General features: G+C 39.6%; 1 protein-coding gene across 2 annotated transcripts in view; it reads left to right on the forward strand.

Moving 5' to 3' along the window:
- Positions 1–19,138, forward strand: part of SLC2A13 (solute carrier family 2 member 13) — a 99,312-nt gene that overhangs the window by 12,527 nt on the left and 67,647 nt on the right. For both annotated transcript variants that reach the window (XM_028746467.2, XM_077935799.1), the window contains exons 2-3: positions 8,105–8,264; positions 9,855–10,063. In XM_028746467.2, the coding sequence (XP_028602300.2) occupies positions 8,105–8,264; positions 9,855–10,063 (369 nt within the window). The remainder of the gene's footprint in view (positions 1–8,104; positions 8,265–9,854; positions 10,064–19,138) is intronic.

Below are 19,138 nucleotides of genomic sequence, written 5' to 3' on the forward strand. Positions count from 1 at the left end.
AAAATCAAATCCCAAGCATAACAGAGAACTTAAAAGCTTTTTTCATTCTGGATCCACTTGTGGTTACCTGGAGCAAAAAGAGCTTTTAAGCTCTCCACTTTGCTTGCTGGGCAATGTCTGCTCAGCGCACCACCTCTGCAAGGCTCAGGGATGCTTTTGCAGGACAATCTCTAGCCTTCCAAAACTGGCACATCAAGTGCCCCCCCCAACAAATCTGAGAGCTTGAAAGCCTTTTAAAAATGTGGGTAAACTAAACATGCATCAGCAGTGGTGACACACATGCTTGAGGTCCTAGACAATTTTGTCTGCCTGAGCTCCACCATAACCAGCAACCTTTCCATTGATGCTGAGCTGTACAAGTGTATTGGCAATGCTGCTACAGCAATAGCTTGCCTCTCCGAAAGGGTATGGGAGAATGTGATGCTAATGACCAATACCAAGATGAAGGACTACCAGGCTTGCATGTTGAGCACACTGCTTTATGGGAGAGAGTCGTGGGCAACTTACATTCACCAGGACCAATGCCTCAATGCCTTTCATATGTACTGCATTAGGAAAATTTTGAGCATTGCATAGCAGGACCAAACAATGATCTGCTCTCCGAAGCACGCATTCCCAGCATCTTTGTACTCTGATCTCAGTGACGTCTACGCCAGCTTGGTCATGTCCACAGAATGGAAGATTTATTTATTGAATTTATATGGCAGGATCACCAAGGATATGCTCTATGGGGAGCTGGCTTCAGGCACTAGGCCTGTTGGCAGACCAACTCCGTGTTACAAAGATGTCTGCGATCTTGACATGAAGGCTGGCAACATTAAACCCACCATATGGGAATCCCTTGCAGACAGCTACAATGCCTGAAGGCAGGTCGTGCATCCATAGCAGTGACCAGTGGAGGTATGACTTCTGGGAGGAGTGCAGGGAGAAGAAACACCATTGTGCATCCGTAGCAGCAAAACCAGATGGCTTCATCTGACCCTCCTGCAACAATACATGTCTCTTCCATATCGGTCTCTACAGCCGTAGCAGGTGCTATAACTCACCAACAGTTTGGTTTTACCCCTGAAGGTTCACTCTTCCATTGTCTACCAAGACAGATAGATGCCAGCATCAAGGACAACAAGAGACTGAATATAACCTAAGAACACATTTTTAATCTTTGAATCATGCTGCTGAATTTTATTTGCTTAGAAACAGCAGCCGGATTTCTCTTGGGTGCAATCCTTATGGATTTGCAATTCTTATGGATTTGGCATTCAATACTAGTGAACAAAGCGGGACTGAGTTCAGAGTATATGGCCATAAGATGGCTGTAACAAGTGTTTTCAAGAAGCAGCAGATGGTAGTAATTGTACAAAATAGTGCTGGCTAAAATAGAATGTGATGGAAAGTAAATATCCTTGTTGAAGTACAGGACCATCCATATGGGCTCAATGGATGATCTTGCCAAGTTACACTTCCTAAATTTCTGCACCGTGATGAGTAGCTAGTCGTAGGTTCATTTGGAACTTCATAATAATAAATACAATATGCAGCCTACTGTATTTATAATGCCCACACCTAAAGTAGCTTTTATCTGTCTGACAGATGGTCATGATTCAGTTTTATGAGATAAATGTAGACCAACATATTTATATTCAGGATATTTTTTTCAAAAGATACATACTATAAAAACGGAGTTCAAATTGGTTTTAAAAGCTCTTCAAATTATTCTCCCATTGATGTTCGGAATATTTGGATTTGTATGATTATCTCAAGAGCTTGCAAGGCTCCAAGCAGGTGAAAATATGATGGCACCCACCTTAACGGTCATGTTGTGAAATCCTAAAGTATTGTAGATATAAGCATTGATTTCCCACTTCCACTATACCACTTTGGCTCAATTTGCCATGTAAAAAGATACATATAAAGGAAATTTTCCAAATGTAATAATCTAGAGTCTGCTGTTGCTAATATTTTTATTTAAGACTTACAATCCTTGTTTTTCTAAAAGTAATCCAAGGGAGCTAGCATCTAAAACAGTGCGACATGGGGGGAAAATACAAAAGTTTAAGCAGCATACATCAGTGAGATAAAACAGAACAGATAAAAGCAGCAGAAGGAAACAAAACGAATGATTGATACCAGTTTCATAAAACCGTCTCAGCCAGCCAAAAACCAGCCAGAATGTCAAAAGGGAGAGGATGAAAGGTAATGGGCACATGGCTTGGAAAGCTGTTGCACCCAAAGTAAACACTTAGAAGGATTAAATTGCTTGTTCCTTATGGTGATATTCAATTATATTTTATTCAGAGTAGACCCATTGAAATGAATGAACATTACTAAGTTAGGTCCATTAATTTCAGTGGGTCTACTCTGACTAAAATTTAGTTACTACCACCAGGACCTCCATTCACACTGTCCAGGCTAGCGCCATAGGGAGGTCACTTTGGTGTTGCTATTACAGTGACTTGACTTCACCCCCAGAGGTAGCCTATTGTCTTTTGAGCCAGAGGATACCAGCAATATGATAGGGAAGCAGGCAGGTCACACTCAACTTCTAACAACTGGTGAGAGCAGTTCTTAATGCCAGTTGTTTTAATGGTGGCTTTTTTGTGCAGAAAATACTACAGTATATTGTTGAACACACACACACACACACACACACACACACACACACACACACACACACACACCCTGCCTCCTCTGTGTTTCTACTGCATCTATTAACACTCCTTCCAGATCCTGCAATTGAACAGTAAAAACTCTTATCTCAAACTGTCATGCAGGTGATGGAAAAATCAGAAGTGTTAATAGACCTTTCTGCCCAGCAGCTAGCCAAAAGCCTGAGGATTTATTCATCCCATGTGACTTTGAGCTGAGAGTTTGCTAACCAGGAGGTGAAAGAGATGAGACAGCACATACTGAAATTAAATATTTGTTTAAAAGGTAGAACTTCATTAGTTACCAGCAAGAGCAAGTTGGGCAACTTGATGCGCTCGGAACAGTTAAAGGTAATCTTTTATAGCCAGCATAGCTGAAGTGTGGCCTATTAATTTTGGGGAGAAAGGGAGGTTTTCAATGGATGCACTGTTTCCTGAATAGCCCCTTTAGTGTAGCTCCTTTACATTTTCATCTGTTTACAGGGATTGTTTCCTCCTCTGTGTTGCTGCTGTTCCTAGTGCCCCTTTCCTCTGGCTTTGCTCTTTTGAATGGTCCTAGCCACTCAAAAATAGTGAAAGGTAAAGGACCCCTGGATGGTTAAGTCCAGTCAAAGGCATGGGGATGCAGCACTCATTTCGCTTTCAGGCTGAGAGAGCCGGCGTTTGTCCACAGACAGCTTGCCAGGTCATGTGGCCAGCATGAGGAAATGGCTTCTGACGCAACGGAACACTGTGATGGAAACCAGAGCACACAGAAATGCCGTTTACCTTCCCGCCACAGCGGTACCTATTTATCTGCTTGTACTGGTGTGCTTTCAAACTGCTAGGTTGGCAAGAGCGTAACGGGAGCTCACCCCATTGCGGGGATTCGAACTGCCAACCTTTCAATCAGCAAGCCCAAGAGGCTCAATGGTTTTGATCACAGTGCCACCCGCATCCCTTTTTAATACTATTCAAAAATACTATTCAAAAATAGTATAATAAATGTGGCAGTATCATAAAGCTATGTCACCAGTCAGATTTTGTTAATGGCAAAGTCTCAAAACCAAATCTGAGGGGCGATTGGCTGGTCGTATCCTAAGATATTTAGCAGCGCAATAGGATAACACTGCACTTACATTGTTTACATCTTAAAGATTTGTCTAGTATCCTTCCGGTTGCCTAATCTGGCTTGAATTTGTCTTGAATTTTACCACTGATTTAATTTATGAAACAAGTCATTTCAAAGTAGATAATCGTTCATGGAGCATTTTTGACCCCACATCAGTGGCTGTTATATTTATAGCTTCTTCCTTTATACTGATGCTGATGTGCTTGCCCAGAGCAACTGCATTTATTTAGACTAACAAAAGCTTATTGGAAAATGCCAAGGTGTAATTTAAACACCCCCTTTTGGATCACGGGGATAATTAACTATCTTTTGTTAGGAATGTCCTGTATTATCTAAATATAGTTCACATAAATTAATGTGCACGCTTGATATGACATTAATTGATTCAGTTAATGTGTATAAGAAGCAGCACTACTTTGAAGTGACCTGCCTCTTATCTTCACAGCCACATCTGGAACATGAATTGGTGGATGTGTCCTTTAACTCATTAAGTGTAAGCCCTGTGCTTCATATGACACATCTTTTGTTATTTTCGCTATTGGCTTAAGTAATCTTGTTATCTTTATCATGTTGATAATGGGGGTTTTGTATATTAGTATATTTGCTATTGTTTTGCGCTATGTTTTTATGAAATGTTTTTGTGGTGTTTGTTTGAAATGTATTCATGTTTTCTTTGTTGTAAGCCACTTAGAGCATGAGTTTTGTGTGTGTGGAAAAGCGGCATACAAATAAAATGCATAAATGAATGATTATACAACCAAGTTTTTGTATTTCTCTTGAAAGAAATACAGAGGGCCTTCTCGGTAGTGGCACCCACCCTGTGGAACGCCCTCCCATCAGATGTCAAAGAGAAAAATAACTACCAAACTTTTAGAAGACATCTGAAGGCAGCCCTGTTTAGGGAAGCTTTTTAATGTTTAATAGGTTATTGTATTTTAGTGTTTTGTTGGAAGCCGCCCAGAGTGGCTGGGGAAACCCAGCCAGATGGCCGGGGTATAAATAATAATAATAATAATTATTATTATTATTATTATTATTATTATTAGCATCATCATCATCTTAGGACATACAATATCAGAAGCTTGCTAACATTGGCAAATATTATTGTAATAAGACTATATCTATTTCTTTTTAAAGTTATCTAAAGTTATCTGCATTTGTGATTCATGAACTTCAGATTGACTTTGGAATTCAAATATACCATCGTAACTAATAAATTTCATGTTAATGTCTGTCATTTCTGGTACATTTCTGAAGCATGTCACGGGTCTCCATTCTGAACATGAACCCAAGTTTTCCGTATTGTATATTTTATCTAAAAGTTAATGAAAGGCTTTGGGGGTGCAGCCCCATCAAATAATTTATGGGGGCGAGACACAGTGGGACCTTGGCCCCTAGGAGTTGGCTCTTATGAGTATAGCTAAGCAGCCATATTTCCTTGGTTGTTCATTAACTTGTACATCACCTAAAAACTTGTATCCACTACAAATTCTTTCTCTAGAATGAAATATTTTGCCATACTGCAAACATTTCACAATGTGAATGATAGACTTTGAAAAGCAATGTGTAGTGTTAATAAGTTGAATTAGCTGGAGGATCTTAAAGGGGGAAAATAGACATTAAAATGTTCAAAGCTGCCACCGTTCCTCCTACCTTGTAATGTGTAATGTAAACATTGTATAATGTGTGAATCACCATCTGCCATCCCCTTGATTTGTGGCTGGCAGGGAGAAGCCAAGTCTTAGAAAGAAGGCAGAGGAAAAAATATATAGAAAGACAATGCAGATAATGCACATTTTGTAATGTTTAGTTTGGCTCTAACTCTTATTAGGTCCGTAAGCATTAACTTGCACTCCTTCATCCCATTTCAGTTTAATATGGTGGGACAGAGTTGGCAGAAGAGAGGTTTCAGCAACTTTGTTGTATGGAACTGAAAACCATAACCAGCTCTTTTGTATCTTTCAATTTATCCTATCTCATAATTTCCTGTAATTGGTGGTTTAGGCCATCTGTTTGGCTAGCATAATACCGTGTACAATATGCTGCTGGCAGGTATCTGTTGAACGGTGGCCACAAATTGGAGAAGCTGACATGAGTAGCCTGGGCTCATCTATCACAAAGCATTTGAAGATGAAAGGGATTTTGTCTTGGTTGTAACATGTACAAATGGCTGCTGGGAGAGTTTCTGCTACATGTTTCTAGTTTGTCCCTTGCAGAGTCCTGCAAGCTCAGTACACAATGTTCTTCAACCATGGCTGCCCAGATGTGGTCCCATCATCTTCAGCTATAGCTTAGGGATGATAAGAGTTGTAGCCCAACAACATCTGGGTACCAAAGGTTGAAGAACATAGGGTATGCAAGTTCAGCTTATTGAGGCTGTTCAAAAGAAAGCTTTTTTTGTTTGTTCGTTACTGTCTTTAAAAATCTTAGTATTCTTAGGTTCAAGATATTAGTCCTGCAACAAAATCCATGCCAAGGCAGCCAAACTGAGAACCAAGAGTAGTGAAGAGCGTAATTCATATAAAATACAGCTTGTCCCACAGAGACTGCCTGGCGCTCAACTCACCTGGTATTGAATTATTTCTGCAAGCTCAAGGCAGATAAAGTTGTTGTTGTTGTTGTTTAGTCATTTAGTCATGTCCGACTCTTCGTGACCCCATGGACCAGAGCACGCCAGGCACTTCTGTCTTCCACTGCCTCCCGCAGTTTGGTCAAACTCATGCTGGTAGCTTCGAGAACACTATCCAACCATCTTGTCCTCTGTCGTCCCCTTCTCCTTGTGCCCTCCATCTTTCCCAACATCAGGGTCTTTTCAAGGGAGTCCTCTCTTCTCATGAGGTGGCCAAAATATTGGAGCCTCAGCTTCAGGATCTGTCCTTCCAGTGAGCACTCAGGGCTGATTTCCTTCAGAATGGAGAGGTTTGATCTTCTTGCAGTCCATGGGACTCTCAAGAGTCTCCTCCAGCACCATAATTCAAAAGCATAAATTCTTCGGCGATCAGCCTTCTTTATGGTCCAGCTTCCAGCTCCATACATCGCTACTGGGAAAACCATAGCTTTTACTATACAGACCTTTGTTGGCAAGGTGATGTCTCTACTTTTTAAGATGCTGTCTAGGTTTGTCATTGCTTTTGTCCCAAGAACCAGGCGTCTTTTAATTTCGTGACTGCTGTCACCATCTGCAGTGATCATGGAGCCCAAGAAAGTAAAATCTCTCACTGCCTCCATTTCTTCCCCTTCTATTTGCCAGGAGGTGATGGGACCAGTGGCCATGATAAAGTATGGGCCAACAATTCAGTGGGTCACTGGACTTCTTAGCATGTTTTTTTTAAAAAAATATTATTATTATTATTTTAATTAATTCTTAGACTCCATTTCTGCAAAAGTTAGTTCAGGCACAGAGATCTGCTCTATGCTCTTTCCTGTGAAGACAGAGACAAAGTGTATCTGATACAGTTCTTCTGGCTTTGGTTTCGAAAAGGGGTTGGTTTCTAGCATCTGACTTGATACAGCTGAATTGGCAGAATAAGTAAGTTTCCGATGGATATAAGATTATAATATTCTTAACTCTCTAAGTACTTAGACTAATCTCTAAGTACTAGGTGTGCTTTGAGACATGAGCTGGGGAAAAACACAACATAAATAATACAGCCACAAAAACCAGTTAGCTTACTTTTTTCTTAGAAAGTTTGGTAAGATGCCTGTTACTGAAATCTATTTTAATAAAGTGCTTTGTGGACCTGCTGGTAATTTAGTTCATGTCAATGGAAATACACCAGTATGAGGGAGTCATAATGTAGCCTGGGTTGATATTGGGCTAAGATACGTTAAGGTGCCAGATGACATATGCCCTGTTCTATTAGGCTTTAATTGCCTTTGATGATTTTTAATGGTTACAGATATCCCTTAATGGATTGCTTACAACTCATTCCTTTTTTAGTCGGCTATGTTGTTTGCTACTGTTCTTTTGTATTATGCTTTGAAATGCGGGATATAAATCCCTCCAAACATATAAATAGTCACCACATTTCCTACATGTTCAGCTTCTGTTTGCTTATCTATTGACAATCTCTTTTATCTGATTATTTTCAACTTGCAGTGCAGTTCTCTATGCTGTATTCACGATCAAATGATTTCTCCTCCGTTTGGAACTCTTATCTTTCAGATGTGCTGTAAACATGCTATATTTATATAGCATGTACTTTGGTTTGATTACTTATTTGAAAGGTAGAACGTTCCCTCCTGTTTATGATTGAGTGTCATGATTGTAGATAACACATGCCAGTGATAAAATAATAGTTCTTATTTGTAAATAGGTTCATACTGAATTTTAATTACTTTCTTCCAGGTATTGCTTCTATGACAGTCCCAGTATACATTGCAGAAGTTGCTCCACCTCATCTAAGAGGCAGATTAGTTACTATAAACACACTCTTCATCACAGGAGGACAGTTCTTTGCAAGCGTTATAGATGGAGCCTTCAGTTATCTTCCAAAGGATGGATGGAGGTTAGTGTAATCTTTTTGTTTGTTATTGAAAGTAAAGTTAGAGCTGCACTGCCATTTAGATTCACATGCTCTGTGTGTGAAATGTGTGTGTAGTACACACAAATATTTATTTGTATACACACATGATATAGATACATTTTTTGTTGGCAATGTCTTTTGTACTCTTTAGTGAAAAAAATTAATTACCCTTTCTAAATCACAATAAGGAGTAATAATAATAATAATAATAATAATAATAATAATAGGTGACAAAGAAACTATCCAAATGTGTTATATTTTACAGATTACATTTTTATTTTAAACCCAACAATTTTAGATGCAAATCTAAATGATTTAAATGTAGACTTTGTTTTTGTACACTTGGAATCTTCCTCTTTGTGGTTTTAAGTTGGTGCCCTCAGAATGCTAATTGGCTTTGAATAATGGCAGCAAATCCAGCTGAAATTTACTAATGGATTGAATTAAGGAGCTACGGATTTTATCTTTCAACATTGTAATTTGCAGGGTGGCAAGATCTATAGCAAATGTAATCAAGATGCATGCTAGCTTTCTATGGTTCTCAGTACAACATCATGTAAAGTCTTGATTCTTCTGTTACCCAGAGAACTAATTTTAAGAATCCCCAAAGCTAAAAAAAAATTTTTTAATTGCTTGGTTTTGAATAGACCATCTTCTGTCTGTGATCTAGAAAAATCATTAAATGTAGCAATAGCCACCAGCTTGGATGGCTTCAAAAGATGTCAGATGCAGATGGTGGTTGCTTGTGAGTAACCAGGCAGGACTCCGACCTGTCTTTTACAGGTTTTATTAGTGCAAACTATTTACAGTGCATAACCACAAAGTTCATGTCCGTCTTAGTCACTTGCAGAATCCGGGAGTGGCCCCTTCCAGCTTCTCCCCCAACATAAGAACTTAGACACCCCAAATCTTCCTCCCCTCCTTGCGTTTCACACCCCTGCGCAAGCTGGGCGACGGAAGTGGCGCACGTCCCTCCTGGCCAGCCGGGCTAGGTGAGGCGCTTGGGCTCTCAGTAGCATCTTCAAGCTCTCTCCTCGCTTGGCTGGCCCCTTCCCTCTCTGCTCCACTTGAGGTGAGGCTCTCTGTATTCCCCTGCCTCCCTCCCCTGTTCCGATGGCAGTCCCCTGACACAGGACAATTGTGATTGTCTTCTATATTAGATCCATAATGGGAGAGAATAATATGTCAGCTGTCATGCCACCGTAGTTGTAGGCCTCCTTAGTTGATCTGGAGTTGCATTTGTTCAGCGTATTTGCTGTTTGATACATGTAAATAATTGTAGTTCTTAATCTAATATAAGTTAACTTTGGGCTAAGTTTATGTTATCTAACAGTAATTGAAATAACTGATTTGCAAACAGCAATGTTAAAATTATGTCTGCAGGGAACAACTGTTAAAGAGTTCTTGGAATCGTCTGATATGGAAATCTCAGGATATAAACTATGTTACCTCCATCTGCTTATTTAGAGAAATACTGAGTGTATTCAGAAAGCGGCTTAAAGCCTTGCTGTTCTTTATGGAGAGAATCTTGATAAATTTGCATTAAAAATGTTTTTTTTTTCTTTCCCCCAGATATATGTTGGGCCTCTCGGCAGTTCCAGCTGTAATACAGTTTTTTGGCTTCCTCTTTCTTCCTGAAAGCCCCCGTTGGCTTATTCAAAAAGGACAGACTCAAAAGGCACGAAGAATCCTGTCTCTGATGCGGGGTAATCAAACAATAGATGAAGAATATGATAGCATCAAGAATAACATAGAAGAGGAAGAAAAAGAAGTTGGTGCAGGTAAGGCTGAATTTCTGCTTTCTTTGTACATTTATTAATGAGTGACAATCAGGCTGTGACAGTGTTAACAGCATTTTAGGTTAGTTTGAAATAGATTTGATATTATTATTATTATTATTATTATTATTATTATTGCTACTACACTATTATTTGTATAGTACCTGCAGGACTCAGGGCACTTCTCAACTTAAAATCACAATATAAAAACACAAAATACATAATAACAATAAAAACAAGAAGAACCAATAATTTGCAACCCATGGTTTCAGACAATCCTAATTGGTTCTAACCATACTCCCAGTGAAAATAAGATTAAACTAAGCTCTATGCTTTATACAGCCTTGCTCCTACATCGAATTCTATTGGTATTTTTCAGAAAAAAATAATATATTAATATCAGACTTGGTTCCGTACTTTAACATAATGAAATTATAATTGTCTTAAGAATTGCTAATGAGTTTCAAGGATTCAGTTAAACAGGGGAAGCCAATATAATAATCAGCCATATATACTTTTTCAAACAAATTAATAATTTGAAGGATAATTTTTGTTCTGTTCTCAATTGACTGGGTGTATATATTCTAATTGTCACAACCTAATTATATAATTGCTTGTCAGGAGTAACTCACAAGTGCACGCTAGCTCTGATATCCTTCAACTGCGATATTAAAACTTGGGATTCTACAGTGACCTTTCAGTCTGTTGCCTCTCTTTATTCGCAGTGGATTTTGATGTGTGAGGTTCCCAGTATGGTTACAAAGAAATAAAGGCTGGCAAATTCCAACTAGCATATTGAATTCTCGTGAGTTGCTTCTGTTAGCTTTTGGGTCATGCAAATTATACTTGCCTTATACAGCCACTTCTGTGCATTTTCTATAACCAAACTGGAGTGAGACTTCAGTCATAGTGAACATGTTCGTGAACGGAAGAAACTTTTCAACCCATGCTACTAGTGTTTGAACTTCCCCATTTATACCAGTCTCTATTAGAGTTTATTTAACAGGATTAGGTTTTTTTATCTGTTAAAAAGTATATAAACAGGGACTGGCAATGTACAGTACAGATCCAGTGGCAGGGAAATGCAAGAGGCAGATTTATGTTTTAGATCAGGGGTCGGCAAACTTTTTCAGCAGGGGGCCGGTCCACTGTCCCTCAGACCGGACTATATTTTGAAAAAAACAAAAACGAACGAATTCCTATGCCCCACAAATAACCCAGTGATGCATTTTAAATAAAAGCAGACATTCTACTCATGTAAAAACACCAGGAAGGCCCCACAAATAACCCGGAGATGCATTTTAAATAGAAGGACACATTCTACTCATGTAAAAACGCGCTGATTCCCGACTGTCCACAGGCCGGATTTAGAAGGTGATTGGGCCGGATCTGGCCCCCGGGCCCTAGTTTGCCTACCCATGTTTTAGATGCTTCTTCAGAGAGAAGGTGGGTTGGTCTATTGTTGTTATCAAATGAGCCTTGCCAACTAGGGGGAATGTCCACTGATGCTTCTGCAGGTGATCCCACTGGCTGCTCTGGGATAGAAGGGTTAAGGTGGTCTCTGAGGTAGCTTGGACCTAAATGGTCCAGGGCTTTGTAATTCAATACAAGGACCTTGAACTTGGCTTTGTAGTAGATGGGCAGCCAGTGCAGATTCTTCAACAATGCTTTCATATGTTGTCAGCCAGATGCCCCCATGAGCAATCTGGCTGCTGCATTCTGCACCAGCTGGCGCTTCCATACCAGGCCCCAAGGACAGCCCCACGTAGAGGCATTGCAGTAATCCAGCCTTGAGGTTACCAACACATGGGCTATAGTTGGATGCTGTGAAGCTGTGAAGCAGTCCAACTGGAGCAGGCAGTGAGGTGATCTTTTCCACCCCAAGCCTTCATTACTTGGTCCCAAGATAATGACACAGGATGAAAAACTTGAATGCAGTCTGTAGTGTGACTGCTGTTTCTACCACAGCAGTTCCCAGTGCTGGAAAAAGGGGGTGAAATCTTAAAATCTGCAAAACAGCCTATCTCTTCTGTGGCCTGTGTTTACAGATCCACATGCAAGTGTTTCGGTTTCTTTGGATTGTGCCTGTTATTTGTGCCTGTTATCTCGGCTGAGATCCAGAAAGCCCCCCCCCCCCCCCCCTAGTTCTGCGTGCCAAGAGGTTTTGGCTTCTCTTTTTGTGAATTGAAACTGTGCAGTATTGCAAACCACTTCTGAAACCATGTGGACTTTTAAAGAGCTGTTTGTGTTAAGTCTCCGGGGTCTGTAGCTAAAAAAAAAAATCCTCTGGGCTTGCCCAAACTGTGCTGCTTAATGTTGCTGTTTGGCGTCTAGCCCATGATGATTTTTCCATGGAGAGATGTGGGTCTGACATAAGAGTGTTAAACTGAATCATAGGTTAAGTTTTTTTAATGCATTTACTAACTTGCAGTTCTGCACACTAAATATAGTAGTACCTCGGGTTACGGACACTTCAGGTTACATACGCTTCAGGTTACAGACTCCGCTAACCCAGAAATAAATAGTGCTTCAGGTTAAGAACTTTGCTTCAGGATGAGAACAGAAATTGTGCTCTGGCGATGTGGCAGCAGCAGGAGGCCCCATTAGCTAAAGTGGTGCTTCAGGTTAAGAACAGTTTCAGGTTAAGTACGGACCTCCGGAACGAATTAAGTACTTTACCCAAGGTACCACTGTAACATAATATTATGTGCTGTTGACCATAAGAGGGAAATGGCTTATGGCTTTTTCTTGGATCAGAGTTTATTCTAAAAATGGAAATAAAATAAAATTATTGTGATTCAAAGGTTGTTATATGCTTGTGTTGAGATGTTATCAATTTTTGTTTTTCTCATTGATGGTAAAATGGGGTTTCTTAAAAATGACACAAGAAGTTCCTTCTGGTACTGTACCCAAATAATTGTTTAGGGAAAATTTATTTTTCTTAAAGTGAATTTTGCATCGGTGAAGAAGCTCTTGACACTGATATGAGAGGCTATAAGAGGATTTTCCTCATTTACCTTTCAAGATGCAAAACAGATTCTGAAACACTGGCCTCTTATTTATAGTGTATGGATATAAGCAGATTAATGTATAATTCTTATTTCCTGTAAAAACAGATATTAGCAGGATAAGTCTGGTCTCAAGTTTATGCAGCCCTGACTACTCAAACTTCAATTTATTAATATATTTCTTGCTCATGGGATTTTGGAAAGTCATGATGAAGGGTTTCAGATAAGTTACTTCCTCCTTAAAAACTCAGAAGATTTTAACATTTCAGAGCTAGCAGTTTTAGTGAGCTTCGAATGCAGTGATATTCGGTGATCTTGTTTGTGTTCATTCTGTTATGACTTTGGCTTTCAGGTCAAGCATTGCTGTCAACGCTGAGTTAGAGGAGTTCTGTTTTTAGGATTTCCTCTTCCCTAACAAGAAGCTGGGAGAGGCAGCACATGAACCTTAGTACTACTACAGATTTCATTATGCAGGGGTGGAGATTTCTTGAATTTACATCACAGCCTGAAATACAAACAATATCAACACTGTGCTATTTTTTGCTTCAAAAAGATTGCTTATAAATAACGGAACGAAAGCTCAAGCTCTATTGTGTTTGAGTGGTTTTCTGTGACTTCAGTGATTATACCGGAATTGGATTATTCTCTTGCATGTTAGCATTTTTTTTATAAGAGCGAACAAGCAATTCTAAGAGGGAGCTCTGAAGTGTTAACATTCTGTTAAAACTAAATTAGATCTGTTAGAAGCAAGAATAAAATGACAGTTTATGGCAGATTCTAAACAAGTGAATAGCTACAGAAATGCCTGTATAGAACATCTTTATTCACATTTTATTTCAAAAGCGCTGCGCTTTATAGTATTTAGCTTCCATTGCTATGACAATGGAAAACAGTTTTTCCAGTAGCTTGCAGCATTTGTAAATGCAGAGCAAGAAAATGTTTGGATATAGCTACAGTCCAACAGCCTTGAAAAAGAATACAAACAGATGTATTAAACTGAAGTTACAATTTTGGCAGTACCTTATTTCTAGAAGTATGAACACAGAAAAGGTTTAAGTTGACATGTGTTGCCTTTGCCACGCATTGATATTTTTGAATTGTTATTAAAAAAAAGACAAACTGAAATCATTATGACTCTACCAACCAAATGACATGGACTTTCACTTTATATCTCATTGAGAAACACTATTTTGCTGCCACCGACTGCTTTTAGACACCTGTTATACCCCAATCATGCATGTATATTCAGGATATACTGTATGTCTATTGTTCACATATGTACTTTGTTCAAAGGGACTAGTTTTCAAATAAAGGTGCATAGGATTCAAGCCTTAGCCTTCAAGTAAGTAACCTTTCTTAGTATCCTATGCCAGGCTGAAGAGAAGAAAGCATTAATCCCCAGGCGACTGAGGGTTTGTACCAGTCTACTGCTGCAAGCGCTGGCCACAACATGAGGGTAGCATGCCCCTTGGTCCTGTTTTTCTGATAGTTTGGTTCTTTAAGTGCTCTTAAAAACATGCTTTTCCTACATGCCTCGAAGGCTTCTACTTCAGCTGGCTTTCCCCTTTCCTTATTTTGCCATTCAGCATTTCATTATCCAGCTTAGAAGGAGCAATTTACCCTTGTTTGTTTCAGAGCCTGTTCTGTTTTATTTTGTGCCTTTATATCCTTCCTGGCTTCCGTTGAACTCCAGGCAGCATGTATAGGACTCCTGGGGAGTTTCCAAGCCAATCCAGGCCTATGTAGTTTCAGCAGAGTTAATGTATTGTATGCCATGCCCTGGGATCTGGAACCCTGATGCTACACAAAAACAGTGCTCAAGTAGGTTACTAGTTCCCAGTTCCTTATTTGCTTGCAAGTTCAAAACACTGAAAAGAATGAAAATTCATTCATCCCTGAACCCCCATATTTCTGTGACTGGGGACTCCCACCTTTGAGTCCTAGAACAGTTGTTTTTGGTCCAAATTATCTTGCTTATGAAATGCTCATAAGAAATTAAATCAGCAACTGTTTGTGCCTACCCCACAACATGAATCACACACCCATCCATCTGGGGGAGTGTGCCTTGTGAGATGACATTGGATCCTGCCTAGCCCAGAGCTTCCTGCAGGCACATAGCATAGTTGGCGGCATCTGTACATACTAACCATAGCTAAAATGTGTAAAAAAGAAGATGATGATATGCTTTGGGCAGCAAACAGCGAATCATGCACCCACCCACAAAATAAAGTATAATGATATTGATGATCATATTAATTGTTCCTAATTATTTTATGTAGATTGATGGAAGATTAAATATGAGGATATACTAATCTAATTGAAAGGAAAATGGGGTCTAGCATATATTTTTATTCCTGATAAACATTGAAAAGGGAATATTGAAGAGTTGTCGACCTTTATTACAGTGCTTTGTAATAAGACTTACAGAGAACATACAACTCCCGAATTTCATCACCGCCTCCTGTGAGAGCGAGTGCCATAGTTTTAACTAATATTGTTTTTTACAGCCGTGATCGTAGCATTACGCAAAGCGATAATACATGTAGATGGTGTGACTTGTACTGGTGTTCAGAGTGGTTTACCATGCACAGTGGTTTGAAAGCAACCTATGAGTTAGTACAGTGATAGGCAGTGGTGGCAGCAGCAGCAACAACAACTCCTTTCCAAACAGGGCTGGATGAGGCAACTGGGTCAAGTGGCAGATTCAGGGGTTGTTACTTCTAAGCCACTTAGTGATTCTCCTCTGTTGGAGGACAGAGCTTGTACATGCTATGTATCCTCTCCGGTTCCCCCAAACCTAGCCTGGTACTTTAGGTGCAGTGAATGATGCTAATCTGCTATCATTGTTGAAGTAAGATTCAACTGTCTGTCCAGGCCGTTTTTGAAAGTGGAATAGGGAAGGAGTGCCAGCCCTTCACCGCTAACAGCAAAATATTTGGGGCCAGCCCTGCTTCTAAAACATGTTTTTGTGGTTTTCCAGAGCTTGGTTTCAGCTGTGGGGAAGCTGAAGTACGCTCTCTGCATCAGTGAGATTGCTTCTGAGTTCATCATCGTCCAACCTTTTGTAGAATCCTTTTCAGTGTATCCTAGCAACAAGAATGGCAATATGCACAAAGGCCATTAGGGACCCTTACTTTAAAAAATTTAATCTACCCTCAGTTTAAAAAAAAATCTACAAATTTAAGATAACTTGAAGTCTAAAGCACGTCTACTAAAGGATTTTCTAATTCTAGTCACTTTTTTCAGAATAGTAGGAACTACAAAACATTATACAACAAATATTATAACCCTTGGAAAGGTTAATCAGTGTATCAGACTTGATGGTTTAAAATCTTTATTCTTATGACTACATGTTTCACAAGTGAATGTATGGTTAATTGTGTTTGCTTGAGTACTTAAATGATAATCTGAAAAATAATATTTCCACTCAGCACCAGTCATCTAGATAAATATTTAACAAACTGTTTGGACGCTGGGCAATGGGAATCCCTGGAGTCCTAAAGAGCTGCTGTTTCCCCCTTTAGTGTATGTTTACTGCTTCTGCCCTGTTGTCTGGTAGTCCTTGGAAGCACTGTGGTTTTCTCTTCCTTTTTTCCAAGCAACCAGAATGTATTTTTCCTGTGCTGAGTTTGTCTGAGGTCAGATACACCTTAGAAAGTATTTTCTGCATATAAAAGGTAAAGGACCCCTGACAGTTAAGTCCAGTCGCGAACGACTCTGGGCTTGCGGCACTCATCTCGCTTTACTGGCCGAGGGAGCCAATGTTTATCCTCCGACAGCTTCCGGGTCATGTGGCCAGCATGACTAAGCTGCTTCTGGCGAAACCAGGGCAGCGCACGGAAATGCCATTTACCTTCCTGCCGGAGCGGTACCTATTTATCTACTTGCACTTTGATGTGCTTTCGAACTGCTAGGTTGGCAGAAGCTGGGGCCAAGCAACGGGAGCTCACCCTGTCACGGAGATTTGAACCGCCGACCTTCTGATCGGCAAGCCCTAGGCTCAGTGGTTTAGACCACAGCGCCACCCGCGTCCCTAAGGTAAAGGTAAAGGACCCCTGACAGTTAAGTCCAGTCGCGAATGACTCTGGGGTTGCGGCACTCATCTCGCTTTACTGGCCGAGGGAGTTGACGTTTGTCTGCAGACAGTTTTTCCGGGTCATGTGGCCAGCGTGACTAAGCCGCTTTTGGTGAAACCAGAATACTGCTACACAATAAGTGCAGAATCTCCAACCCAAATGGAAAATGCAAAAGGTTAACACTTTACAAAGAATCATAGAATTGTAGGGTTGGAAAAGAGTTCATGTAGTCCAAAGAGACTTAGACATGTCTTCTGCTCTACAGCAGACACTCATTGAGATTTCACTTACAGTACAACACATTATATGTCTACTCAGAAGTCGATTTCTTTGTGTTTGATGGGGTAAGTGGTTACACGATAGCAGCCTAAGGTTTGTTTAAGGGTTGGGGTTTTTTGAGGGAGGACGGTTCCTGTTGCTTTTACAGCTGTAACTCCACAGTCAAGGTCAATGGGACATTGCTGACTTCCCATGGTCAGCATGAGGTCAGTATGGTGTAGTTGGTTTTTTAAAAGATCATTGTCATGCTTCATTCTCCCCACCAGCCACTTTCGGTTTGTATTATTTAGCTCTTGTTACAGAACTTGTTTCTTCCATATTTAACTTCATTGCTGGCAGGGATGAAGTATGGTGCATGGCTCTCGTTCTGCTAAGAAAACAAGGAAAGGGGCCTTTATTCATTCATCCATATATTTTTTTTCCTGGGAAGCGTGGCTTGACGTTCTGATTTTAATCCTGAGAAGAAATGGTTACAGTGACATTTCTAGACTTTATAATATGATAGAATATTTTGACATAATTGAAGGTGTTCCATTCCTTTGAAAATAGCCATGCCCTGTACCTGTGAGAAGTTAACAAAACACCCAGGTAATTTAAACTGTGCTGGTAAGTAGAACAATACTCTATTCCAACAGAAATAATTAAATCAGAGCAAGATGACCTTGGCATCATGTTATTTTCCTGTTGATTTCTTAAGTATCCGAGGAAGACTTGGAATAAAGAAATAAGCTCTGGAACCTCTACTGGAAGATGCATAGTCTTTGTACAGTTGTAATAAAGTGAGCATTAAAACCTCTGTTTCAAACAATTAAACTGTATTGAATAGCATAATAGGAAATTCTGGAGAAATAATTAGTTATGCATGCTATTTTGATTTGAAAAACTTTTATAGAGGTTTATAGACCACAGATATAATTTTAAAATGACAAATCAAATAAATAAGCACTTTAATGTTCTTGGATAGGAAAACATATCATGGGAATAAAAACTTCTCATCTGCAGTTGCTGATGTATTTGGAATTGTGTAGTGCTTTCGTTCATTAATGAGAACTTCATTGGATTTTATTTAGCGATAAATTGGCTTCAAGAATGGTAACATATGGTTCTGCCTAGGTAGAATAAAACTGTGGCTGTGAAGTAAAAATGGGCTAAAAGGCTGCATTTGGTTTTCAAGTAGAGCTGTTTGGAGTCAAAGCTGCAAAGTGAACTTTCTTGTACAGGCAATTCTCAACTTACACTGGGGTTACATTTCGGGGATAGTGCATAAACTCAAAATCGCATATAGTCAAAGCACATGGAATTCCTGGATTTCTGTCCCCTATCTATCTATCTATCTATCTATCTATCTATCTATTTTATTGCCAAGTGCATAAAGCTGAATGCGCACAAGTTAAATAAATGTAAGTTGTCAGTTATCTGTATCCTAAAACCTTGGTAGGAAAAAACCCAATACTTTTAGGATAGCACTGAATGACCATAAACCATGTATCTTGGTCTGAACTGCTGTACTTGACTGTATTGTCTCCTTGCTTTTAAATTGGTGGTACCTTTTGAAGGAGAGAAATCAGATTCTATGTTTTAGATAAATTAATTTATTAAGCCAACAGTAAGTGTCTTACAGTTTTTTACTAACAATTAAATAATTTATACCGTACATTATTTATAATGGAAAGGTTGGGTCTCCTGAATTGAAGAGAATAGTTGTGGTTTAATCT

This window comes from Podarcis muralis, chromosome 10 (assembly GCF_964188315.1).
Source record: "Podarcis muralis chromosome 10, rPodMur119.hap1.1, whole genome shotgun sequence".
Taxonomy (NCBI): domain Eukaryota; kingdom Metazoa; phylum Chordata; class Lepidosauria; order Squamata; family Lacertidae; genus Podarcis; species Podarcis muralis.